Source organism: Aegilops tauschii, chromosome 2 (assembly GCF_002575655.3).
Source record: "Aegilops tauschii subsp. strangulata cultivar AL8/78 chromosome 2, Aet v6.0, whole genome shotgun sequence".
Taxonomy (NCBI): Eukaryota; Viridiplantae; Streptophyta; class Magnoliopsida; order Poales; family Poaceae; genus Aegilops; species Aegilops tauschii.
This window is the reverse complement of record NC_053036.3, coordinates 60,958,400-60,986,190: the sequence shown is the minus strand read 5'-3', so window position 1 is coordinate 60,986,190 and position 27,791 is coordinate 60,958,400. Positions and strand designations below refer to the sequence as shown.

At 41.6% G+C, this 27,791-nt stretch overlaps 1 protein-coding gene across 1 annotated transcript; it reads left to right on the top strand.

The window, feature by feature from the left end:
* Positions 1 to 11,293: 11,293 nt before the first annotated feature.
* On the top strand, positions 11,294 to 20,143 carry LOC109746409 (uncharacterized). Its single transcript, XM_020305527.4, has 20 exons — positions 11,294 to 11,442; positions 11,549 to 11,661; positions 12,699 to 12,774; positions 12,876 to 13,018; positions 13,232 to 13,318; positions 13,612 to 13,695; positions 13,922 to 14,129; positions 14,893 to 14,978; positions 15,418 to 15,649; positions 15,784 to 15,904; positions 16,693 to 16,829; positions 17,144 to 17,252; positions 17,826 to 17,868; positions 17,994 to 18,153; positions 18,280 to 18,350; positions 18,452 to 18,545; positions 18,664 to 18,876; positions 18,952 to 19,158; positions 19,303 to 19,656; positions 19,746 to 20,143. The coding sequence occupies exons 1-20, from the start codon at positions 11,425 to 11,427 to the stop codon at positions 19,869 to 19,871; spliced, it is 2,682 nt and encodes an 893-aa protein (XP_020161116.1). The 5' UTR covers positions 11,294 to 11,424; the 3' UTR covers positions 19,872 to 20,143.
* Positions 20,144 to 27,791: the final 7,648 nt, after the last annotated feature.

Sequence of the window (27,791 nt, the reverse complement as noted above, 5' to 3'; positions counted from 1 at the left end):
GCGAAAGCACAACCGTGCCTCTCGCGGAAGAAAAACCGTGACTTTTCGCGAAAGAAAAAAAATAGGAAACGCATTTTTTTGTTTCCAAAAGGCACGGCCGTGAATTTCGCTAAAGCACAACCGTGCCTCTCGCAGAAGGAAAACCGTGACTTTTCGCGAAAGAAAAAAAAAAGAAAACGCGTTTTTTCGCGTAAAAAAATTCGAAAAAAAATTGGTCGAAAAGCTAAGGAAGACCGGGAAAAAACCAAAACGTCGAAAATCCCGGAAAACCCGTTTAAAAAAGCCGAAAACGCGTGCGGAAAAATAAAAAAAAAATCTAGAGGGAGCGCCCAGAGCGTGACACGTGGCGAATGGTTGAGAGCGCGCCAAGTGGCGCTGATCGTTGCGAGCCTCCCGAAGGAGCGCTCGTTAACTAGTTGCTCCCACAAAATGAAGCTCAAGACATATCTGAAAGGCAAGCCTCACCCTGTTCGGCCTGGTTTTTTGGGTCGGATTGTTGGGCCTGGTTGCCCATGATCAGGTTTGTTCTAGGTTGCCCACCTTGGGGTCCACATCGACGGCTCAGTGCATTCCTTTCCATGGGAATCCAAATGACTGACCTACAGCAAATGCGTTAAACATTTACTTGCCTACGGTGTGGCGATGTCATCCCTAAAACGGAATAGCTCCTTTTAACGAAGCCTGTCTTCACTAGATGCTCAATCGTTGGACGTCCCCTCCTCGTCGCCGCCCTCTGCTCCACCTTCCTCCCCACTCACCGTGCCTGCCAACCCAATGCACCACCCTAGTCGTGCCTCCTTCGCCCTCTACCCTGCCTCCCCTTCCTGCCCATTGTGCCTACCTGCGCAATGCACCACCCTAGCCGTTGCCTCCCCTGCCCCTTCCCCGCTCATCGTGCTTATCTGCCTAATGCACCACTCTGTCTTCGGCCTCCTCCACCTGAGCAACGATGTCGCATCTTTGTGCAGCTGCAGCTGCTCTTCACCGCCGACCACGCATGTTCCAGCGTCGTGTAAGAGAAGTCGGACACTCAGGGTGGTGGTGGTCGGAATTCCATCTCAGGCTTCCTGCAATGGATGGTGACCGAGGCAAAACGCGTGTCAAATGTTATGCCCCACTTTATGTTGTAACCTTGAGTACTCAACCGTCAACCTTGACGGGCTTGAAATTTGCATTCAAAATGTCAAGTAGCCTTCCCAAGCAAGTGAAAAACATGAAACCATCACTATTCTAGCGTCATTAGCATAAATTAACATTGCATATTATATATCAAACAAGTATCACTTTCACAGTTAAACATGTTGCATATATACAATCAACATACATGCATATATATGGTAGATTAACATTGCACACACATCAATCCCTACATGAACGACATAGGCAAAAAGTATACCTTTGTACCCTTATGGTTCTCGAGAACGAGCTCCAAAAGGGATGAAACTTGGCATGGTGTATTCACTTGACCCATGTAGGGTGTGGTGCAAATTTGAGAGCATTAGAGCATTGATACGTCTCCAACGTATCTACTTTTCCAAACTCTTTTGCCCTTGTTTTGGACTTTAACTTGCATGATTTCAATGGAACTAACCCGGACTGACGCTGTTTTCAACAGAATCGACATGGTGTTACTTTTGTGCAGAATAAAAAGTTCTCGGATTGACCTGAAAATCAACGGAGATTATTTTTGAAATTAATAAAAAATATTGGTGAAAGAATCAGCACCAGGGGGCCCACACCCTAGCCACAAGGGTGGGGGCACGCCCACCCCCCTAGGGCGCACCCCCTGACCTTGTGGGCCCCCTGTACCTCCACCTAACTCAACTCCAACTCCATATATTCACTTTTGGGGAGAGAAAAATCCGAGAGAAGGATTCATCGCATTTTACGATACGGAGCCACCGCCAAGCCCTGTTCTTCCTCGGGAGGGCAGATCTGGAGTCCGTTCTGGGCTCTGGAGAGGGGAATTCGTCGCCATCGTCATCATCAACCATCCTCCATCACCAATTTCATGATGCTCACCGCCGTGCGTGAGTAATTCCATCGTAGGCTTGCTGGACCGTGATGGGTTGGATGAGATTTACCATGTAATCGAGTTAGTTTTGTTAGGGTTTGATCCCTAGTATCCACTATGTTCTAACTCTGATGTTGCTATGACTTTGCTATGCTTAATGCTTGTCACTAGGGCCCGAGTGCCATGAACTCAGATATGAACCCTTTATGTTTTCATGAATATATTTCTGTTCTTGTTCCGATATTGCAAGTTATTGTCACCTACTACGTCTTATGATCCAGCAACCCCGGAGTGACAATAGTCGGGACCACTCTCGATGATGACCGTAGTTTGAGGAGTTCATGTATTCACTAAGTGCTAATGCTTTGGTCCGGTACTCTATTAAAAGGAGGCATTAATATCCCTTAGTTTCCAATAGGACCCCGCTGCCACGGGAGGGTAGGACAAAAGATGTCATGCAAGTTCTTTTCCATAAGCATGTATGACTATACTCGGAATGCATGCCTACATTGCATTGATGAATTGGAGCTAGTTCTGTGTCACCCTATGTTATAACCGTTGCATGATGAATGCCATCCGACATAATTATCCATCATTGATCCATTGCCTACGAGCTTTTTATATATTGATCTTTGCTAAGTTACTTTTCTGTTGCCACTGTTATGATTGCTACAATACTACTACTGTCACTTTTGCCACCGTTACCGCTACTTTCATACTACTTTGCTACTAAATAATTTGATGTAGATATTAAGTCTTTCAGGTGTGGTTGAATTGACAACTCAGCTGCTAATACTCAAGAATATTCTTTGGCTCACCTTGTGTCAAATCAATAAATTTGGGTTGAATACTCTACCCTCGAAAACTATTGCGACCCCCTATACTTGTGGGTTATCAAGACCTTTTTCTGGCACTGTTAAATCTCAACCTCCCTAACCAGACGTACAGTTGTCACAGGAACTGTACAAGGGGAATTAGGTGAAGACATGGTCTTCTGAGTTAAATCTCAGCCTCCCTAACCAGACGTACAGTTGTCACAGCAACTGGAACTGGTCCAACAAATCCTTGTCCTCATCAAGCGACTGGTTCTATCTTCTCCCTCTCTTTATTTACAGTTTGTCTTCATGAAGTCATTGCCTGCCTGTGTTACCTGTTTGACTTCACTGTGTGACTTCTATTGTTGTTTGGCTTCACACTATCTTCCATCCTGATCATTACTACCTAGCTGTTATTAGTCTTCGTGCTTTCACTTCATTGAATACTTGACTATGGCTTGCCTAGTGTAATCTACCTTCCGCTGCATGTTAATAGGTTCATTTCTATCGTTTATCTTTGAAACTCCCATGTTTTGAAGGCTTTCATAAAAATCGCCTATTCACCCCCCTCTAGTCGATAACTAGCACTTTCAGGTGGGAATAGGGGTAGCGCGGCAGGGAGAGGAAACGGGCGAGCGATCAAGAGATGCCTACGTCTGTGCTTGCCACGGATACGTGTGTGCAAGACCATGGAAAAATCGGAGGAGGAAAATGCCAGAAGGTGGTATAGAGTGGGGACGGCCGAACCAATGGAAGAGTGGAGCAAAACAATTTGATTTTTTGTGGGAGGGAGAAAAAACTTGGGTGAGGCGATGGTGGGAGGTGAGGCAAAAATAAACCATGGATGCGGGACTACCAACTCCTCTTTAAGAGTAGAGATTACATTTCAACGACGGATTAAGGGACGAATCTGAATTTTGTTCTCATATGAATCATATGACTATGCATGTGATCCCACAAACAAGACAAGAAGCTAGAAAATGGGTGATAGACCAGATATGGACCCAAATGAGGAATGGCACCTAAGGGCATCTCCAACGTTGACCCGTAAACCGGCCACCGCATCTGTCCGCGGATCGTGGGGACCAGTCCTACACGGATGCGGGAGCCGGTCATCCAAAGCTATCCGCATATGTCTGGTTACATTTCGGAACAAATTTATCGAAATTGAACAAATTTTAAGCAAACCGGACGATATTCATCCATACGGATAATTTTACATAAAACCTGATGCTTTGCATCTAAACCGAAGCAAAATCGTTACATTTCGACATACTTGGACTTAACCGTACTCTAAACCTAGTCTAAATGACCGTTGGCGCTTGTTCCCCGTGTCCGGCTGGCCATGAGCCCCGGGAACTGAAGCTCCGCCTCCGCAACCCGCAAGCGGCTAATCGGCTGACGATTGAGCCTGCCAAGCTTGGCTTTAGCGGGAGCGAAAGAGCGGTCGCCTTCTTGGGACCCGAGCACCGACGATCTCCCATGCTCTACCCTTCCTCGCTGATGGCGGCGTCCCAGGACGTGCCGGCTTCGTGGTTTTGGCGAAGCTGGCAACGTCCTCCTCGTCCCCACTCTTTCATACACTTCATCTGCCGCCTCGTCGATCTCCTTGAAGACGGCTTCTAACTCCTTCTGACGGATGCGGTACCGCCAGCGGTCGTGGCGGATGTCACGAGAGGAGCGGTAAGAGTCCAGCAGCACCTCATACCCAATCACGTTCAAGTCTGGCACTGGAGTGGCGCTCACTGCTCGGCGGGAAAGGGTGCGGGCGACACAAAATGGTTTGGGTGGGCCAGGTTAGTCAGAAGAGGGCATGGCAACGGTCCGGAATCCCGCAAAGCCCCATCTCCCTTTTTGCTTTCGGTTTGCTGGAAAAAGGACGTCCGGACCACCAAGCAAACCAATACAAGACCGCCTTGGATGGCAAAACACAGCCGGACCGTGCGGTCTGGATGGTTGCAGACGGTTTGAGTATCAGCGTTGGAGATGCCCTAAATGGCTATAGTTGGGAGGAACTTTGCAACTGTTGGAGAATGTCTTCCGATAAATGAACAAGAACACGATCCAAAAGTTAGGCAGTGCAAGGAAGTTGTCGTAGGCCTGTGCATCTAGAGCGACACCAAGGTTGTCTATAGTTGTAACACCCCTTGATCCGAATTTTTCTCGAAGCGCATCATATGGAATGGATATAGTTGTAACACCCCTTGCTGCTTCGGCGGACTTTGAGTAATATATTCAGGTGGGGAATCCACCCCCCCCCCCCCCCCCGCGCGTTGATTTGCATCAAATTCTATTGGTGTGCATTGAAATTCATATTTATTCAAGTAAAGAAATCTTCACATGCAAACATGGAATTATTTTCAATAAGAAGTTACACAACCAGATTTGTCACTTCTTAATGCCATTGCTTAGCAACACCGAGGAGTGCCAGCGAGCAACTAAGTGTGCTCAGATCCCGGTCAGCTAAAACCATCTTGTACAATGGCGAAGATGAGCCGACGGGCTGCAAGTTATGAGCACAATCATCGATTGCAGCGGCAACATCCACGCAGTCCTGCTTGAAGGTTGCGAACCAGCAAGTACGCACGGCATTATCGATGGCTCCGATCTTGTTCTTCACCATGCCGTACTTGCCAATGCAGTGATCGTACGCTGCCCGCAGCTCTTTGGGGAGCGACGGGTTCTGCAACAAATTCTTGCCAATGCGTTGGGTTTCTTGACACGAATATTAAGCAGTACCCGCAGCAATATTGGCGTACTCGGTGACCTCACTATTCTCAAATGCAGCATGCAATGTTTTCATGCAGAGCTCCAACAAGGGTTGCCCTGTGCTCACCTGGTGGCATGCGGCTGCGATGGTCATTAACGGATCACACGGGCATGCACTGCTGCCGGTGAAGAGCAAGGTGGTGGTGGTTAGTGACAAGGCAAGGACATATATGGTGGTGGCCATGCTCTTCATTTTCCTTTCCTGTGTCTTTCTCTATGTGAAATGTGAAATCTTTGTGGCCATGTAGAACACCAAGAACGGCCTTTATAGAATTTCTCCGCTACCAAGAACCAGGAAAGCAGCGTGAATGCGTGATAAATTTTTTGCAATCTGCACTCGATCGTTATGATCTCCTAGATCAATGAGATATCAAAAATCTACGCGTATCTTTTATGTGATGTATATCCGGTGCAGAAAACAAAGTTTTAGATGTACGAAATCACAAAATAAATTGATCACAATAAAATAGAATTCAGAGCATACTTGCAGCGAATCAGATATCTTTACGAATCTGCGGAATTAATTTGTCTTAATTATTGGAGATGCAACAAATAAGCTAACTTATCTCCTCCTCAAAAGAAAAACTTATTTGTAAACATATGAAAAGAGTAGAATCCTCATCACAAAATAAAAAATCATGGAGTACATAAATACTAGTATCTCAAACAATTTGTGATGAAAATATATTCATGCATTTATTGGTTAAGCGACAAAAAATCATATTATAAATAGCTAAAATTTATCTGAGGATCTCACCTAACCCCCTTCCCCTTAGAAAATTGACAGTGACTCCCCCATCCCCCTATTCGTACTTGTCAACCCCTACCTAGTTTAGGGTCAGCTTGGTAAGCTATCAACCCGTACCTAGTTTTCAATCGCGACACCACGGCTGGCCGTGTTATTCTTGTTTCCGAATCGTTCCAAAGCTAAACCTGATCATATGTTGGGTCGGCCTTACAAAAGCCCGAACCCCAAACTACAGCCTTGAGGCTAACCCAAAGCCCGAAAATGCCCCTTTTTTCTCAAGCCTAAAACCCGAAAGCTCAGCGCAACTGAGGCAAAACGTGTGTCAGACGTGATGCCCCACTTTATGTTGTAACCTTGAGTACTCAACCATCAACCTTGCCGGGCTTGAAATTTGCACTCAAAATGTCAAGTAGCCTCTCCAAGCGAGTGAAAAACATGAAACCATCACTATTCTAGCGTCATTAGCATAGATTACCATTGCATATTATATATCAAACGAGTATCACTTTCACAGTTAAACAGGTTGCATATATATACAATCAACATACATGTGTATGTATATAGATTAACATTGCACACACATCAATCCCTACATGAACGACGTAGGCAAAAAGTATACCTTTGTACCCTCATGGGTCTCTAGAACGAGCTCCAAAACGGATGAAACTTGGCATGGTGTATTTACTTGACCCGTGTAGGGTGGTAAAAATTTGAGAGCGTTAGAGCATCTATAGCTGGACTCCTCATATTGACCGGGCGGACGCAGGGACCACTGACCGGACAGGAGAGAGAAGGAAAAAATTGACCCAACCGGACCCCTTATACCCTCCTTAAATGCCCAGACTGTCCAGCACTCCTCATATTGCCCTCATATATGGGATGAGTATGAGGTGCGCCCGGGCGCCTGCATCCGTCACATAGGATTTGGCCCACCTTTTCTCTTTGTTTATTCTTTCTTTTCTTTCTCTCACTTTATCTCCAGCAATCAAATCGGACGTATAGGATAAAAATGCGAGACATGGCTGTGAAAAGTGGTGATCGGCCAGTGTCCGCGGGCGTTTGAGAGGCCAGATTTGCAGGTTACGGCTGTAGATGCTCTAACGGCAAAAACTTGATGCACGTCGTGTACAGATCGGACAAAATCTCCCCTGAATTGTCAAGTGTTTGAACGGGAAATGCGCCTTACACACACAACTCAGTTTTTTTTTAATCATTTGAACTTCAAACTTTTCTATGATTAATACACCATTGGTGACCTCATAAGTATAGGGGACCACAACAGTCTTCGAGGCTAGGCTGATGACGGCACGAGAAACCCTCTTCCACGATCAGATTATGTGCAAGAGCTATGTCTCGCTTATAGCGAGACGAAAGCTTCTTTTTCGTCAAGCATCTACAATGATGGGCCGGCCCATTAGAACATTTAAAAGAAATGGAGTTTTGGAAGAAGAAGGGACCGAGCGGGGTTCGATCCTAGGAACGATCAGTTACAACGTAGTGCTAATAGCCACTAAGTAATCGCCAAGTTCGTGTTATGCTACCGGGGGTATGACAAACTTGAAGTAAAAAAGCCGGGTTTCCATTGGCTTTCTGTCCTTTCTTTTCACCGTTTTTTTTTTCTTTCTCTGTTTTTCTGGGTTTTTTTATGTTCTTTCTTTTTTACTTTGTTTTCTTCGGGTTTCTTTCTTGATTTTCGATGACTTTTTCCTTTTCTTTCCTTTTTCTTCAGTTTTGTTTGCTTTTTCTTCTTGTTTTTATTTTGTTCTCCCTTGGGTTTTCTTTGTTGTTCTTTACACATTTTGGTATATATCTAATACATTTTCTAATAAACATTTCAAAAAATTCAAATATAAGTTTAAGATTTTTGGAATAAATGGTCAATAAATTTTTTATACACATTTAGCATTTTTCAAATACTTGTTCAACATTTTTGAAATGCTTGATTAACATTTCTATATACATGATCAAATATATTCATCATTCTTTAATACATGGTCAACATTTTTTTCATACACACTTAACATTTTTCAAATGCTTGATTAACATTTTTCAAATACTTGTTTGATATTTTTTCAAATGCTTGATTAACATTTTTATATAAATGATCAATTTTTTTCACAAATTTTTAAATACATGGTCAACAATTTTATATAGACATTTAACATTCTTCAAATGCTTGATTACCATTTTCAAATATTTGTTCAATTTTTTTCAAATGCTTGATCAAATTTTTTATAGAAATTATCTTTTTTTTCATCATTTTTTAATACATGGTCAACATTTTTATATACACATTTAAATTTTTTCAAATGCTTGATTAAATTTTTATAATAATTATTCAACATTTTTTAAATGCTCGAGTAACATATTTAAAATACATGGTCAAAGTTTTTCATGAACATTGTATTTTTGGGGTACATTATTCGTATATTTGATAAACATTTTCTCTATACACATTTAACTTTTTCAAATGCTTGGTTAAAAATTTTCAAAAAAAATTATGTAGAGTGTTTTTTTAGTATATAAATTTATAATACTTTAAAGTATAAAATGGTAAAAAGGAAGAAAAAAGAAAACAGAAAACATGAAAAAATAGGAAAAAAATAAGTCTTCGGCCTCGCATGCGCCTGGGTTGGCCCATCTGGGGCTCCCCTTCACGGGAGGATGCAAATTTCATCGGACCGTCCGAGAGCCGTTCGGGAACTCGAACTGCAAATAATATGGGTGGACATTGCATGATAATCCAAGAGATCAAGAAGCGAAGTGCTTCGTTTGCGTCATGCACTTTCAAGTTTGAACAACGCAATAGCAATGGAGAGGCACATAGACTTGCCTGGATGGCGTCCGTGCCCTGTAGGACGACATATCTGGTTTACTTCTCCCCTTGAAAACTTATGTGTCCCTGTAAACTTTCATGCGCTGTTTGTCTTAAGAAAAAGGGTCTCGCTATAAGTGAGACTAGCAAACATGTCCGTGCGTTGCAACGAGAGAGAAAAAATTTACACGCTATCCAAATAAGTTTGACTCAATACCCTGACATATGAGCGTCATTTATTTTAACACAATGACTCACCATGTTGCGAACATGTTTTGTAATTTGTGAACAGTTATAAAATCACTAATATTTTTTAAACAACAACAAAGCCTTTAGTCCCAAACAAGTTGGGGTAGGCGAGAGGTGAAATTCATAAGATCTCGCAACCAACTCATGGCTCTGTCACATGGATAGCAAGCTTCCACGCACCCCTGTCCATACCTAGTTTTTTGGTGATACTCCAATCCTTCATATCTCTTTTAACGGACTCCTCCCATGTCAAATTCGGTCTACCCCGACCTCTCTTGACATTAAAATGACTAATATTTCTTAAAACTGCGAAAATTTTATGATTTCCCACACATTTTTGAATTCACGAACATTTTATGATTTCTCAAACATGTTTTTCAAAACTCGCAATGTTTTGAAATTTGGAATTCTCAAATTAATTTAAAGAAGAAAAAAGAAAAAAATTGAGCAAAGAAAAGAAAAAAGACAAAATGAAAAAAATAGGGGAGTCACGCCCTGCGGGTCAACCCATGAACGCGCACTGGGGGAGGAAGGTGCATCACAAAAAGAGGGGAAAAATCTGCAGAACCTGGGGATAAAAAATTACACTCTAGCCAAATAAGTATGACTCAATACCTTGACATATGAGTGTCCTCTATTTTGACACAGTGACTCGTCATGTTGCCACTTATCTTTCTTCCCACCCTCGTTGATGATGGATGCGATGTCCACGTGATCGCAATATAGTCGACATGGTAAATCCCAAGGCAATGAGCTTGCCACTGCACGACACACTTCAAAAGTAAATCTCATCGACCACAAACTTGCAATTTTTTGCGTTTTTTTCAATATTCTAAAATTTCATGGACATTTTTGTCAGATTCACAAATTTGTTTTGAATACATGATTATTTTTTCAAAATCATGTACATGGTTTTATTTCCTGACATTTTTTTTCCAAATTGTGATTTTTTATAATTTGCAAACACTTTTGAAAATCAATAATATTTTTGAAACTGCAAAAAATTTATGATTTCCCACACATTTTTGAAATCACAAACATTTTATGATTTCTCGAACATTTTTTAAAAAATTCGCAATGCGTTGAAATTTTGAAATCTCAAATTAATTTAAAGAAGTAAAAAACAAAAAAAAAAGAAAAAACCAAAAGACGAAATGCAAAAAAAAAGAGGCTTCACGCCCTGCGGGCCGGCCCACTTAACGCGCACTGGGTGGGTAGGGGAGGTGGGTGACAAAAAAGTGGGGGAAATATGCGACACCGGGGGATCGAACCCGGGTGTCCTAGGTAGAATAGAGACGAAAAAAGTGGGGGAAATATGCGACACCGGGGGATCGAACCCGGGTGTCCTAGGTAGAATAGAGACGAAAAAAGTGGGGAAAATATGCGACACTGGGGGATCAAACCCGGGTGTCCTAGGTAGAATAGAGAGGCTCTAGCCACTGCGTTGTCTCTATGCGTTTAATATATATGCAGCATCATCTTTGTAAAGAACTGAGCGGGGCGGCGAATTTGGTAAACCCGAATCGTTTTATAACTTACGGATGGCATTGGTGGGTAATTTTTGTCAACTTATAAGGTAAATTAAATGACGTACCACCAGAAGCAATAGGTGCTTTATTAGTAGGTAAAGATAAAATAAAGAGGTAAAGATAAAGACATAGGGGCGCCCAACTCCATGTGCTACGTTTTTTTTAGGGTTACTCCATGTGCTACATTTTTTTTTTGAGACAACTCCATGTGCTACATGACCATGCATACTTTCGCCGAGAGCGGCCACACCAGGCCCGCTAAAAGTCCACGAGAGGAAAAAAAAAAGAGGCGAATTGGCGGGAACGCAGATAAAAGAGCGCCGCAAACCAAAACCCCTTCCCCCAAACCCCCTCACCTCGCCGCCCACCACCACCCGTCCGTTCCATTCCAATCCCCTCGCCCCGCCCCCTTCCTTCCCCAATCCAACCTACCGCAGCCGTCCGGCTCAATCTCCCCCCGCGGAGCCCGACGCTCCGGCGCCGCAATGGAGGCGGCCCTGAAGGTACCCTCCCCGCCCGCTCCCCCCTAAACCCTAGCCGGCGCCGGCGCCTAAACCCTAGGCACCGAGGCGCGCCATTCTAATCCGGGGCTTTTTTTTCTGGCCGCAGAGGTACTTCGGGTACACGGGGTTCCGGCCGTACCAGCGGGAGATCGTGGATACGATCATGCAAGGGCGGGACTGCCTGGTCGTCATGGCCACCGGCAGCGGCAAGTCCATGTGGTAAGTGAACAAACCCCGCGCCTGCTCGCGCGCTCCATTTTGCTTGGTTGCGGTTGTGGAGGATGGCGCTAGGTGCTGTTTCTTTTTTTTGTTTGGTGTGCGGAGGTCGGTGGATCTGCAGGTTGAGCACTGTAGTGGCTGAATCTAGGTTTGGGCGCCGCATTTGGTGGGTGATAAATTAGTTGCGCTGTATCTCTTGGCACTGCTCTGCTTTGCGCTCCAGCGATTCCGCTGGTTGGATTGCTAAAAATTGTTTTGGAGAGTCTGATCTGCATTACTGTTTTTGGGAGAAAAATGTCGTCATTTTGGTGGTAAATGTTGGGAACCTGTAAGCTATAAAGTGGTTGAATCATCTTCAACGGAGTATCCAAACTCATCTAGTATTCCAACTTGTCATCGGATCAGTGAGGCTAAGAGAGGTTTACAGAGCATGATTAGAAAATGTTATATTTTGTGCCAGTGGAATTGGTTGATGGTCAGAGATTGCGAAGTACTCCCTCCGTTCCAAAATAGATGACCCAACTTTGTACTAACTTTAGACCCAACTTTGTACTAAAGTTAGTATAAAGTTGAGTCATCTATTTTGGAACGGAGGGAGTATGTGCTATTGTTTCACATTTTTGTGACATTTTTATTACTTTGATAAACGGGCAGTCATGTATAAGCATCTCATCTCTGTTATGCGACTGCTAGCTTGTCGATTGTATGCACCCAACAGGGAACTGCTTGGGAAGATTTTTGTTTGTTTATACATAGATGTATAGTGGATGTTACTATTGGCACAATCGTTTATTGACCTTTTTTTTTTGAAATGGGTGAGGGTGGTTCTTTCTTGAAACTGGGCAGTGCGTTTGTCATCGTGTCAAAGAAAAATTATTGAAGTTTCTGATTTTTTTTAGTTAAGGACCTGAAAATGGGTTAAACATTTGCAGGCCATCGGAAGTGAAAGAAATATGCATCTGTTAAAATTTTGATGTTATTACTTCCCCTTGTATGTTGGAAACTTAATTTTCTCACGGTAATTCTTTTCATGGCAGCTATCAAATCCCTCCACTGGTTGCAAAGAAGACAGCTGTTGTTGTCAGCCCTCTTCTGTCACTGATGCAAGATCAGGTATGATTGTTAGATACAGTATAACATTTTTGGCTCTTTCCTCATTGTGGGTTTGCTTTGACATGAAAGCTTTTATTGTGGGTTTCATTTACTTCAAACAGGTCATGAGTTTAAAACAACATGGTGTGAGATCCGAGTATCTTGGCAGCACCCAAATGAATAGCTCTGTTAGCAGTGAGGCTGAAAAAGGCATGTATGATGTTCTGTACATGACCCCTGAGAAAGCTATTGCACTTCCTTCAAGGTGAAAATCCTGTGATATAAAAGCAGATTATGGTCATTATTGTTTATAGTTTGCAGCACTTACAAAACTATAATTGTCAATTGTTTGGCTGAACTGGAAGGCGCACACGTACAAAACTGCAAATTACTGCTCCTGTGTCTTCTTTGGTCCCTTGTAGAATCTAATAATATGTTGGTGGGTCTGTTGATATACCGTTTTCAATCTTCTATCCAGGTTCTGGAGTAACTTGCAGGCTTCCGGAATCTGCTTGTTCGCCATTGATGAAGCACATTGCATATCGGAATGGGGTCATGATTTCAGGTCATTTGTTCTTCTATCGTGTGAATTACTTCTTCAGCAAAAGAGCTGATAATTACTTTCATCTAAATTTTTGATATGTCTTATGCATATATTTCAAAAATTCTGTGTGTGCTGATGTCAAATGTAAAAGCTGTCAGTTCATATCACCTATCAATTCTCGCTCGGTTTCTCTCACACTTAAATTCTGCAATCAAACTTAGTGACCAGTTAGTCTATTACTTATTATTTATATCTTCTTTTCTTCATTGCAATTCTCTCTTATTACTGATTGTAATTCTCTCTGTTGTATGCAGGCCGGAGTACAAGCAGCTGCATTTATTGCGTGAGCACCTTTTGGGTGTTCCCTTTGTTGCTCTAACTGCGACAGCCACAGAAAGGTATAGATGTTTCACTATCAGTTGTTTTTACCTGTTTATCCTGCTTTTGTTGATATCCAATGGTAATGTCTTTCCTCTGCTTGTTATAGCTACTTGCATGTTATTACCATAAATATTTTTTGCTCACTATGATGATTGCTTACTTGTTTTATTTATTTTCCCAGAGTGTCTATATCCCTTTTCTATTTGTACCAAATTCGTGGTAACTTTCAATTTGATTTTGTAGGGTCCGTGGAGATATTGCCAATTCCTTGAACCTGAGCAATCCTCACGTTGCAATCGGATCATTTGATCGTCCGAACCTTTTCTATGGTGTGAAATCATGCAACCGATCTATGTCCTTTATCAGTGAACTTGTGCAAGATGTCTCAAAGAACTGCACTGTTGGTGGCTCAACAATTATTTACTGTACCACCATCCGGGACACTGAACAGGTTTCTATTTTCCAGCGTTGTATATTTTCATTCTTCTATATTTTGAGGCAACTGGTATACAAGCACCCAGGGTTTTGGCTGCTTGTAAGTGGGAGCTGTGTGGTTTTAATATTAAGTTCATGCTGGATCAGTAAGACTTTCTTTAGAGAAAAATAATAAGCTTGAAATTAGTATGGGATACTTGTCTGTTGATCATTGATAGTATCAGGCATTTTCTTGTTCTGACCAATGTAACAGATTTTGGAGAGTAGTCAATTTTTTGTTGGGTACACACATTTAGGTATGTTCTATAGGTAATGTATCCTGAAGGATAGGCAATTATAAGTTTATATACATTTTTTGGAGTAATATGGGAATTTCTGGGCTCCAGTTTTGATCGTAGAAACTGCTTTTAACATATACCTTGTGCCTATTAGATTATGCTAGGGTTGATGTATCTTTATCTTTTACACTTATAACGATCTGGGTTGGTGTCGGTCCATTGACCCTCACAAATTAGCTATTAAGTTGGTAAAAAGATTAATTACAGTAATTATCTTACATTCTATGTAGTAGACAGATATCATGATCTTTTGATTAGTTGGTTTGATTGATGTATATTTCGAGATATTTTTTTTCATTTGCACAAAGTTTGGGACTAATTATAGGAGTGTTTAAACAACTCATGCAATAAAGAAAATGCTTCTATAGAAATGCACATGCCTTCAAATTACACACATGTATTTAGCTAGTTAATGTATTAAATGTGACTTTTCTCTGTCAGGTACATGAAGCAATGATCGCTGCGGGAATCAAAGCTAACATTTACCATGGTAAAATGGGTAGCAAAGCTAGAGAAGAATCCCATAGGTCTGCCATTTATGCACATGCCAACGTTTTTGTTTGGCTGTTCATCGTCTCTTCTTTCCTTCTCAATTTATTTTGGACAAACTAAATTCTTTAAGTAGGTTGAATTGTTGAATGCTCAGATTACCATTCTGAGTTCATTTAAACACTTCATGTAAAGAATGATTTGCCAAATGTTTTTGTTGTCTAGTTAAATATGCTTAATCAAGCCATTTTATACCTCTTATGATTCACAACTCAAGAGGGTTATGATCTGATCTGACACTACAAAGCATTGCCAAGATAATGTTCTGTTAGTAACACTTTAGATGTTGCAAGTAATTAAATGAGAAAACAAAACAGATATAAGGAATTAAGTGTAGTGAGTTCTCATACAGCTTTTTACAAATGTTGGCTTCACAACATAGTGATTTTGATGATAAATTATGGTTCCCCTTTGCAGATCATTTGTTAGAGATGAAGTACTTGTGATGGTGGCAACTATTGCATTTGGAATGGGAATTGATAAGCCAGATGTTAGATGTGTAATACACTATGGATGTCCTAAGAGCCTAGAATCGTACTACCAGGAAAGTGGGCGTTGTGGAAGAGATGGACTGCCTTCAGTGTGCTGGCTATATTACCAAAGAAGTGATTTTGCAAAAGCTGACTTCTATTGTTCTGAAGCAACAAATGTATGTAAATATTGAGCACACAATCAGGATTTCATGTCACACTTAAGTGATAAACATACACGGCTGCAGTTTCATTCCCTTGACTGTTTACCTATTACATTATCTCATGGTGTATAGTTCTTACTCATCTACAGGCAACTCAAAAGAATGCCATCATGGATTCCTTCATGGCAGCACAGAAATATTGCCTCCTTGCTACATGCCGCAGAAAATCCCTGCTGCAGTACTTTGGTGAAGAGCGTTACACTGACTGTGGTATGTTTATATTTTAAGAATTAGTTTGGACTCATCTGCAAATATTGCCCATTTGAAGAGGAGCCAATCAATTTTCCTTTTTGTAGTCACTACTCCCTCCATTCCAAGTTAATTGAAGATCTAGCTTTGTCCTAATCAAACTTCATCAAGTTCTACCAAGTCTAGAAAAATATATCAACATCTACAACAGCCAATTAGTGTAATTAGATTCATCATAAAATATTTTTTTATGTTTAGATATTAGCATATTTGCTATGGACTTTGTCAAATATAGAGAAGTTTGACTTGGTACAAAACTAGCACATCAATTAATTTGGAAATGGAGGGGCTGAGGGAGTAATATTTTATGAAGGTTACAAACTACCAGACACAGTATCCTTATGCAATGGCGGAGCTATGTGCATTTCTGGGGCGCTGTCCCCCCCTCCCCCCCCTCCCCAAACAATCATATTTTCTGCTCTGCCCCCCCTGCCGTTCTCTGCTAGCTCCGCCACTGTCCTTATGTATTCCCAAAGCCAAACATCTTCAACTAGAACCCATCACAGGCCCTAGTCACTGCAAAACCTAGAAAGCTCCTTCCACCAAACGCACTGTCTGTCAGCTGCTATGCATGTTTTATTTTTCTTCTTGTAATTACATATATACTCGCAGTATCCCTGTACTTTGTGTAAGGAAAATGTTGTATTGCCGTACCAATACCCGCATATTCTTCGCTATATAGACACATGCTACATCAAGTCTTGTCTCAACTGTGACATTGATTTTACGACATGCCACTTAATCCTCAGGTAACTGCGATAATTGCACAGGGACAAAAAATGAGAGGGATTTGTCAAAAGAATCTTTCTTATTGCTGTCCTGTGTCAAGTCGTGCGGGGGACGCTGGGGCCTTAACATGCCAGTTGATGTTCTCCGTGGATCACGAGTAAGTTTTTGTATCATTGATGTTTGCGATGTTCCTTAGTTTATCACATACATTGGCTAGTTTCACTTGATTGGAGATCGTCTATGCGCTGATGGTTGGGAGCAACCATATGTGGCATTATTATTGATAGTAAACATTTAAAGGGATTTGAAACATATCTTTGCTGAACAGTTTTGGAGTGTGTATTGTTGTACATGTTCGCAAAGTGTTGCACCTAAACTGCACAGAGCAGTATATTTTTTTTGTACCTTGGACATTGTCCACATTTCTTAAAAGAAAGATGTTGTATAACAAGTGCTTTCGCATTTTTGTAGGTCAAAAAGATAGTGGAGAAGAACTACGATAAACTTCCAATGCATGCGATGGGAAAAGACTATCCGCCAAACTGGTGGAAAGCACTTGGCAGTCTACTTATGGCACATGGTACTGTTATGAAGTCTGTATACTCAACCAATTATTCACTTCTTGGCTAAAGCAAGGCATTCCACAAAAAGTACCTGCTCTTGTGGACTTTTATCTCGTGCTTGTTTTCTTCGAGAAACGTAATAAGGTTGTGTCTTGTTGTAGATACAGCTTGGAGAATGTTATTTACAATCTCGCAACTGTGTTTCATTTTCTTGCCCCCCCCCCCCCTCTCCCCCCTAACAAGAGAATGGTTTTGAAGGGCTTCCTATAATATCACAGTTTTGGTTGGCCCTAAGCCTCACTGAAAGTAAACTCATGAAATTTCTTTGGAGATGCTGCAGTTTTCACGATGTTTGACTTGGTGTTAAATGTGTAATAGTAAAATACCACAAATTTCTTATGGGCTTATTAGCTTATTATCATGCACAAACATCTCAACTAGACATTTTACACTTGGAAGTGGTATAATATTTACTTTGTTGTTGGATACACTGAGCAAACACCATTCATCAGCTGCCAGTACAAAGCATTTCTGGCATCATTATTATTGGTGACCTTATTTATTTCATTTTTCTTGTTATTTCTGTGCAGGTTACTTAAAGGAGACTGTCAGTGATGGATTTAGATTGGTCAGGTGCTTTGTTGAGTATTTATTTTGTCTTTTTGTCCTAGTGATGCTCTGAATTCTTTTTCGCTGGTACTTCTCCATCGTGGTGACTTTAAGTAATCATCATAGTAACTCTGCATCTCCATCTTCAGTGTTAGTCCAAAAGGGGTCAAGTTTCTCTCCGATGGTGGAACGCCACTGGTTTTGCAGCTGACTGCAGAGATGATTGGGCAAGAGGAGCAGGGTAGTTTGCAGAATAAAGAAGGGGGCTTAAATCCTTCAACCACCGCAGAATCTGAAAAGATATCTGAGGTAGACCTGATCGGATTTACTCATTAAATGACTTAGGCCTTGTGCATTTTTCATTCGCACAATCCTGTTTTCTTCCTTTGTACATTTGATTTGAGATTTTGTTTGTGGTGTTGTTTTTTCTTTCAGGAGGAATTGAAACTCTACCAAATGCTGTTGAACGTCAGGATGAAGCTTGCTCAGGATATTGGAACTGCTCCGTGAGTTAAATTTTGGATCTCAAGTGGCATTTTTTGGGCTGTATGCTATTTAGGTATTGGAACAGTCATTGAATTGAATCTCTCCAATCCCATTGTTTCAGATATGCTATATGCGGTGATCAGACCCTAAGACACTTTGCAAAGATTAGGCCTTCTACTGGAGCTAGACTGGCCAATATTGATGGTGTAAACCAGGTATCTCTTAGTAATGATACTTCGCAAATGTTATGCCGTAACAAAGACTATGCAAGAAAGCGCTATCATATTTTTTTTCCCTCTTCTACTCACATAACATCTGACCTTTTGTTTCCAGCACTTCATCTCGCGCTACAGTGGCACTTTTGTCCAAAATATCGCACAATTCTCAAAACAGTTGAATCTTTCATTGGATGATTCATCAGGAGTAGAGGATATGATGTCAGTTCCAAAACCTGTAAACAACAGTCTTCCAAGAAACTTGGGTGATGCCAAATTTACTTCATGGGAACTGTGGCAGAAACAGGAGTACTCGTTCAAGAAAATTGCAGTGAGTTAGTTTTCGTTTTTGTTTCCTACTGACCTTAAACTGAAGTTCACAGCTTGACATGGTAGTGCATTCTAGCATTTTCGCAGAGCAGTGCCGATAAAAGAGCAGACGGTTATTTCATACATACTTGATGCTGCTCGGGATGGATGTGAGATGAACTGGAATAGGTTTTTCGAGGAGACAGGACTGACCCCTGAGATAGCCTCACAGATCCGTCTTGCCATTGCAAAGGTTGGATCACGTGAGAGGTTGAAGCCAATAAAAGAAGAGCTTCCAGAAAATGTAATTCTTCCATTATTCATTATGCCATTTCTGTGTGTGATTAAGTAGATCATAGCTTCAGCAAACGTAGGAACCACTTCCGAGCTCATTGTATGTTCATCCAAACCATTAGGGAATGACTAATCTGCTGCATGGCAACTGCAGATAACATACGAAATGATCAAGATATTCTTCGCAGCTGACGATCTTGGGGTGTTAGAGAAGACTTTTGGCAACGCTCCTACTGACGGGTCTCCTGCCCAAACAGCCGAGTCGGCAAAACCCTGTTCCCATGGCAGCGAAGCTCTGGAGAAGGGCGATCCAGGAGACCCCGTCATCATATCAGGCGCCTGTGATTCAAGCGCTGCGACAAAGAGATCCCAGACGGACGGAACTCTGCTCTCTGCCGACGAGCCAGTAAAGAAGCTGCAAAAGATAGAGGAGCAAGGGACCGAACCTACCACCGCAAATGTTGCGACCGAGGACGCTATACTTGAGCTGGCCGCAAGCCGCAACGGGGTAAGCCAAGCCATTCCATTCCCCTCCGAAGATTCTTTGACCACAAGTCCAGAACCTTACTTGTGCTGAGCATTCTCAAACCACTGCAGGTTTCGCTGGAGGACGCCGTCAAGCACTTCAGCGGGTCGAAGCGGGAATCCGTCGTCGAGATGCTGGAGAGCCTCCGGTGCAGCTTCGCGGTGTACATGAAGAACGGCTGCTACTTGGTTCTGTGACCAGCGGGAGGGAAGGGAAGGAAGGATGACGCCATTTGCTGCTCTTCGCTTGTTCGTGGCGTGAGTGGGTGTTGGTTATGGCTTTTGGGCTCTGGGACCTTTGACGGCGCTCTGCATCCCAGTTCCCATATTTTGAGGGCTTGCCTTACCTTGCCATGGGAATGCTCGTTGGTTGTGTATATACGTGGGTACTTGCTTCTGAGTAGTATGGCTCGATCGAAGGTACTCAAGGAAGTGAGCTTAGCTGAGTAGTAGAATGGACAATTTCTCTAGTCTGGTTCGAGCCTTTCTAGACGGGACCGGCTACAGATCAATCAACTGAAAACATAATTTGGGTCAGTCGACTGACCCAAAGTTGTTTCAGTCGATTGAGCCTGCCCTCGACGCACTTGCACCACACTTTTCGTTCTCGGAAACCTGGGCCAAGTCCCGACGATGGCCTGCACATCCATACACTTCTTCCGTCACCCTGTGCCTTCTCAGCCATCTGTTTCCATCACACATCCCTCAAAAAAAAAAATCTGTTTCCATCACACACACATACACACATGTTATCAGACACATGCATGGCTGTCTGAATAAATTGGGACGAACGTAGCAACATAAAAAAATTAATGGCCCAACAAGTAATGTACATGTATTTCCCGCAAAAAAAAGCAATGTACATGTATAGTTTCAAAGAAAACCAGTGTAGTACATGCATATGGGAATTTCTCAAAAAAAAACATGCATATGGGAGTATCCCGTAAAAAGCATGGTGGATTACCAGGACCTTGGTGACGAACGCTACACACATGCCCAAATTGAAATACGGACCGACTACAGGAATTTGCACTAGTCGACTGACCGTAAAATTGTTTCAGTTGATCTACATTCATGCACACTAATCATGCAGCAATGTAGTCGTCTGTTGCCTAAAATTCTAATAATTATGGTGGTGTCACCTTAAACAAAATAATGACAAAATTTGCACATAATGTACAGAGAAATTGTGCTTTTATAATGTGAAAGAACAACAATATAATAGTGAAATTTTTACAAAAAATAAGTTATCTAAGAAGGAATGAATTTGCAACAAAAATAAAATCAAAATAATGAAAATTTCTAAGAAAGAATGAATTAAGTCATTGGTTTATCATTTAAGAATAAAGAAAATAAAATAAATAATGACACAATTTGTACACAATTTACACGCAAATTGCGTATATTTATAATACGCGAGAGTAAGGCTATAATGGTGGAATTTTCACAGAAAATTGAAGTTTCTTAAGAACGAACGAATTACTGACATTGGTATCACCATTTAAAAATAAGAAAATGGATGAAACTAAATCGAAATCAAATAACAAAGTTTCTAAGAAAAAATAAATTACTTTGATTGATATTACCAACTAAGAAGAAAAAAAATACATATATATATATAAAACAATGGCAAATTTTGCACTCCTACACCATCAACCGTACACCCCACCACCACCACCCCCTTAGAAACAAAATGAATAATGATAAAACTTGCACACAATACGTACATAAATTATGATTTTTATAATATGCAAGAATAAACATATTTTATGGAACTTTTGCAAAAAAGATGTTTTCTCAGAAGAAATGAATTAGTGGAGTTGATAATGTCCTTAAAGAAGAAACAAAAAAAATTCATAATAATGAAGTATTCTAAACTAAAAAGAATCATTGGCATTTAATCTTACCCTTGAAGAAGAAAGAAAATAAAAAATCTTACCATTGACAGTACCCTTTAAGAAGAAAGGCAATAAAATACAAGTAATGGCAAAATTTGCACGCAATTTACACAGAAATTGCGCTTCATTATAATATGCAAAATAAAGGTATTACCATTAAAGAACGAAAATAAAATAATATTAAAATGAAAATGAAAACAAAATAATAAACTTTTCTAGGGAAGAATAAAAACCTTTAAGAAGAAAGAAAATAAATAAAAAATAAAACAATGAAATTTTCTAGGGAAGATTGAAACCCTTTAAGAAGAGAGAAAATAAAAAAAAACAAAACAAAATAATGAAGTTTTCTAGGGAAGAATGAAACCCTTTAAGAAGAAAGAAAATAAAAAACAAAAATAAAACCAAAAACAAAATAATGAAGTTTTCTATGGAAGAATGAAACCCTTTAAGAAAACAAAATACAAAAACTAAAACTAAAACAGAATAATGAAATTTTCTATGTAAGAATGAAACCCTTTAAGAAGAAAGAAAATTAAAAAACAACTTGCACACAAGTATGCCCTGAAATTGCACTTTTCTAATATGCCAAAAATAAGCATATACAGTACAATTTTTGCTCTCTACTATAATTTACACACATGCTGTATCATACTTGCGTGTATACTTACTTACAAACACAAAAATAAAAGTAAATCTTTTCTAATAAGAAATGAAGTATAGTGGCATTGGTACCACCCTTTAAGAAGAAAGGAATTCAAAAATAATAATGATGCAATTTGCACACAATTTACACATAAATTGCAGTTTTTTAGTTATCTAAGAATAAACATATAATAGTGAATTTTACATAAAAATGAAGTTTTTAAACAAGGAACGAGTAAATGCAATTGGTATCTTCCTTAAAAACAGTAAATGAATTAAAAACTAAACATAATAAAACTAATAAAGTTTTCTTAGAGGGAATAAATTAACGACATTGAAATTACTGTTAAGAAGAAAGAAATAAAGAAAAAAATTGCACGCAACTTTGCAATGAAATTGCACTTTTTATAATATGCAGCGAATACACATATAATAATGCAATTTTAGCAGTCTACTATAATTTACAAACATATTTTATAGTACTTTCATGCATACATACACATAATAATAGCAAAATGTATTTAATTAACAGAAAAATAGCACAAAACAATTAGCATTGTATTACCCTTAAAGAATAAAGAAAATAAAAAAACAAAATTTCCCACACAATTAGCACAAAATGCACTTTTTATAATAGGTAGATAAATATATAAGAGTGAAGTTTCTGTACTGTAATGTAATTTGTACATGTAGTACTTGCATGTATACATTTTCACGCACTCGATATCCGAAAATTTACATAAAGAAAAAAAACTGAACTGAAATATTAAAAAAAAGTCTGCACATGCAGAAAACAAAAACAAACACATGGGAAAAAGGCATGCACACACCAAAATTCAGCCCAAGAGCAAAATCGACTGACGCAAAATAGGTGTCAATCGAATCCAAACAGCCCAATACCACCAGCAAAACATGACAGAAAAAAGAAAAACTACACAAGTCTTAAAGCACAATCCAAGGGCCAGAAAATCGATTGACCACAAAACAAAAATTCAGCTGACTGAAATTTAGCTAAATTGTTTCTAGACTCGCTCATATGCGAGTTCCTATTTATCTGTATCTTTTCCTGCAAAGCGCTTTTTATTTTCTAGAATTTTCGGAGGGTTTTTTTCACCGGCATTGCCCCGCCTTGCCCAAACTTCTTCCTAGATAACCACATCTCCAGTTTTTTTTAAGATAACCACATCTCAACCTGGTTCTGCTTGTGGTGTATGCCACTACTGTACACCTCCACCAGCGTTCTCGCTCTCCACCGCCCAAACACCATCTGCTGTGGCGATCCTGCCTCAACACCCTGTGCCCGAAGCACCTTCTTTGCCACTTGCCAGCCCGCACGTTCCAGCCATCCATCTAAGGCCTTGTTTGTTTGCGCTTTTATTTCTACCTTTTTAGCTTTTTCACTTTGGCAAAAAAGTCACAAAAGCTTATAAATAAGGTTTGTTTGCTTTGGCATTGGGCTTATGAATCAATATTGTTATACGATGTTAAAAGCTGAAGAAAAAACACCTATCTAGAAGCTTTTCTCCACTTCGAGAGTCTCCTGCCACCGTAGCAACCATGGAGGCCATGGGCGACCTCCCCCGCGCACCTGACGTTGGCGCTGACCCTCCTCCACTTCTTGGCGTGGTCGCGACCAAGCCCAAGGCCCAACGGTGCCTAGGGTTGGTGCTGTCGTTGAGGCCTCTGGGCCCGTCGTCCATCCCTGCCCCTCCCTCCCACTGTCTCTTGCTATAACAAGTTTTTAGCAATCCAATATACAAAGGCTATTGGAGATGCTCTAAGCCCGTAAGGCTAGGTTCTTCTCAAGTGTCAGCATTGTTCCACTCCCACACCTCTAAGTCTCATCCTTGCCTCCACCCACGACGACGCAGTAAGTGAGCTACATCATCACTTCCTGGCCTCACCGTCACTCGAGCTTGTTGGGCCATGCCAATATAACTATTCTTTGCTAAAGGAGATAATAGGATTCACATGTTTCCCAACGCCTTTGCCATTCTCTCTACCAGTTTCTATGGCATAAAGTTCAACAAAAAAACATTGTGGCAGTTTCTTTGGTCCAAAAGGTGTGATGATAGGGCATGAATAGTAGGATGGGGTGCCACACACTCTAAGTCTCATCCTTGCCTCTCACTCTTGGCTAGAAATGTTGATACCACATACCATGTCTTATGTAGGTGCGTGTGTGCCATGGACTTATGGCAAGCTATGGCACAAGTTTGGATTGTACCAGATGTCTCCAAGCCATGGAACACGAGGCCGAAGTGGCTGCTCGAAGTGGTCGCTGACCTTTAGGACAACGGCCGCCAATGTCTGCTAAAGGTATTATGGCCGTGCTGGCACGTTCTTAATGAGATCACACATGACAAGCAGGCGCCACCAGACGCATGACAACATCCAAACGATGGCTTTGGAAAGGGCAAAGTGGTGATCAATGAAGCGGGGGTTGTGGATCCTATATCGCATGTGCAGATCGCTTATCCCAACACATGAAACGTCAGGCTCCTTTTGGCTGGATGGGTTAAGCTCATTGTCGATGGATCTTTGTCGACTGGAGATGGAAGTGCGGGCGCCGAGATGATCCTTAGACCACGCTGGCGTCCTTACCTTCTTGGCCTGCCGCTCATTATGGTCTTGCGCCGATGCTTTGCAAGCTGAACTAGCTGGATGCATCGAAGGGTTGTCCTTGTTGTCCATTGATCGTCGCTGCCAGTCATTCTCGAGTCTGACTGCCCGCAATATGACAAACCTGGAAGCCAAGGATAAATCTCAATATGCCATGTGCAGGAGGTGAAAGGGGCCCATGGGAGAAAGGGAATCAATGCTACTCATCTCTACTCCTAATGTCTTAGTTGGTAGTCCGTGTTCCGGGTTTATTTTCGTCCCACCACTTTCGTCCGGTTTTTTTCGTCCGGTTTTTTTCGTAGGTTTTTTTTGTCTGCTTTCACCACCCGTTTCACCCGAAAAAAACCCGACCCGCAGTTGTTCGCATCCTTCCTCTCGTCGCTCCTCGTCTCCACTCTCTCTCTCTCGTCTAAATCTCCGCCGCCCCTCCTCTGATTCTGGCCAACGCCATCCGGCTCTCGCGTCGGCCACCATGCGGACGAGGCGCAGCCGCAGACGCCGCCGCCGATCCGGGGACACGCCTCCGCGACGCCGGCAACCGCCGCCGCCGCCGTCGCGGATCACCAGGACGCCGCCCCCGCCGGCGCTTCGGATACGTCGCGGATCTGCAGCCCACCGTCTTTGCCCGCCTGCTGCCGCCCCTTCGCCCGACCTTCCTCCACCGGTGAGGCCTACCCACGTCCAGATTTTTCGTTCGTAGGTATCTGTATCTTCCTTTCCTTTTCCCACCCTCACTTGATCTGGATTCAGAGGAGGGGTTGCTCTGTATGGCGGCGGCGTCAAGCGCCGGCAGCGTCACCTGGATCTCCTCGAGCCAAGGCCCTCCGCGCGCCAGCACCTTCCCCATCGCGCGCGATCTGTCCGCTCCGACGCACGGTGAGCGCGCTGCCGCCGCCTTGTCACCGACGTCCTGATCCATCGGCGGCAACGGCGGCTCCTTCTGGCCGGATCAAGGCGCGGAGACCCGTGGGATCCCCTCCTTCGGCAGGACCTCCTCATCTGGTGAGATCCCCTTCCCATGTCTAATGCCTCAAACCGTTCGGAAAGCACCAGCAAGTTTTTTTACTGAGTAATTAACGTATTGAATGCAAGATTGCATTCTTGCACGGACAGAGAGTGGAACACCACCTTCAGTTTCTCATCTGATCCCACTTGTGGACTCCATGAATGAAGTAAGATAACAATCCATTGGTCAAGTACATTGCCTCTTTAGATGGTTTTTAGTGGGCGTCAGACTTGGTTTAGATGGCTTTTGCTGTGAAAGAAAACTTATCTTTCTAAAGACTGTACTCTGAATCTTACATCTCATACTTGAATTTTTTTTTTTTGCATAATTTTTTTAGGCCTGATGTGTATCCAACGGCATGGGAGATTAAAGATTTTCATGAGACTGGCGATTGTGATTTTGGCCCTGTACTGAATAATTTTGTGAGCGACTGGGTGATGATGATTACAAGCCAGGTAACCGAAAGAGTCCTTCGGCCGCTGGCTAGCTAGCTGTTCTTATCTTACTATTATATGTCTTCCTCAGTATTGACTTGTGAATTATTTCTATTTTCGAACTATGCAGGAGGACTGCATGTGATGAGTTAAGGCACAAGAACTACGACCATTTTAGCTCCAGCAGTAAGTACACAACTAATCAACAATGCATTTTCACGACCCAGACTTCTGCATTCTGGCTGACAAGCTCGCTGGCACAGCCACATAATCTCATGCATTCAAATTGCTAGCTACACGAAATACGCCCAGATCTACGAGTAGGAATCCAAGGTAACACTTATTACTTACAAGTATTTACTTCATTTTTCTTCTTGTAAAAAGAGAATGCAAGCTGAAATATAAAGTCTGCAGATTCCTCATGTATGTTCAATTTCCAGAATAGGAAGAACCATACCAACAGCATACATACATATTACAGTTCTGCATTTTAAATTTGAAGACCAACGCAAAGCCCGATCGATGTAATTGGAGGTGAATGTCTGTTTTCTTGCTTGTATTTAATCTTAGAAAACAGAATCTCATCAAGTGAAAATCCGCAGGCATTGCAGTCCAATTGTTCTAGGGATTGGAACCAGACGTGTGACTGAATACTGCTTGGAAGATGTGATTCTGCAAAGTTGAGGAAGTTGAGGAAGTATGGACTCAGATCCTTTAAGGGTTTGTTTCCATACTGTGGGGCAGCAGGATCTGAGTCCCACTATGAGGGATCAACCTTCATAGATCAGCTACCGGCGTCATACTGCCCCCACAAGGTAAACCCGCCATTTATCTGGGGTCCCAAATTGCAGTGTTTGTCTCTCTTCATTTGTTATTAGTCTCTGCGATTTCATTCTTTAGCATCTGATGTGGTAGACCGTTTAATCAAGTTTCGTGGATAGTCTAGCTCATGTGTTTGTGATCTAAGTGGTGCCACATGTTTCTTCATGAAGCCTCACAAGAAAGTTAGATTCTTCTCCATATCTTCAAATTGGCTGTTTATTGATGAGCTAGGTTGACTTGAGCCGTCTTCTGCAAGTGCTCAATTGCAACCTTAAAACCAGTCGCAAAATTGTTTTGGTCCATGTACGACTTAAATAACCTACTGTGTATTTAACTATTGATGTGTATACGCAATTATTTACTTCTATATACGAATATCTTCGTTACATAAAAAAAGTTACGGTGTACTAATTGGTAAGTAAATAAATTTAAAATAGTCAGTATGATAGTTCTTCTCTCCTCAAGTCTCAGATCTATTTAGACCTATTTTGTTTTTGTACTGACTCTTGAATTTTCTGCTTTCTATTTCCAAACCCTTTTGATATGTTCCTTACTCTTGATTTCAGCCTTTTAAGGTATGTTCTTCTTCAGGGATTGCAGAGAGCATGGACCACCGTATGGAAGAAGGAGATGCCATCCTTGTCTGTCGTTGTCTTTGGTGTGTTGCTGCCATTTTCTAATTCTTGCACTACAG

Bases quoted from the DNA above. Each gene is read 5' to 3' on its own strand.
- LOC109746409 (XM_020305527.4), top strand. The intron at 13,696-13,921 runs GTATAGATGTTT...TTGATTTTGTAG, and splicing joins ACTGCGACAGCCACAGAAAG to GGTCCGTGGAGATATTGCCA. The intron at 14,979-15,417 runs GTCTGCCATTTA...TCCCCTTTGCAG, and splicing joins GCTAGAGAAGAATCCCATAG to ATCATTTGTTAGAGATGAAG.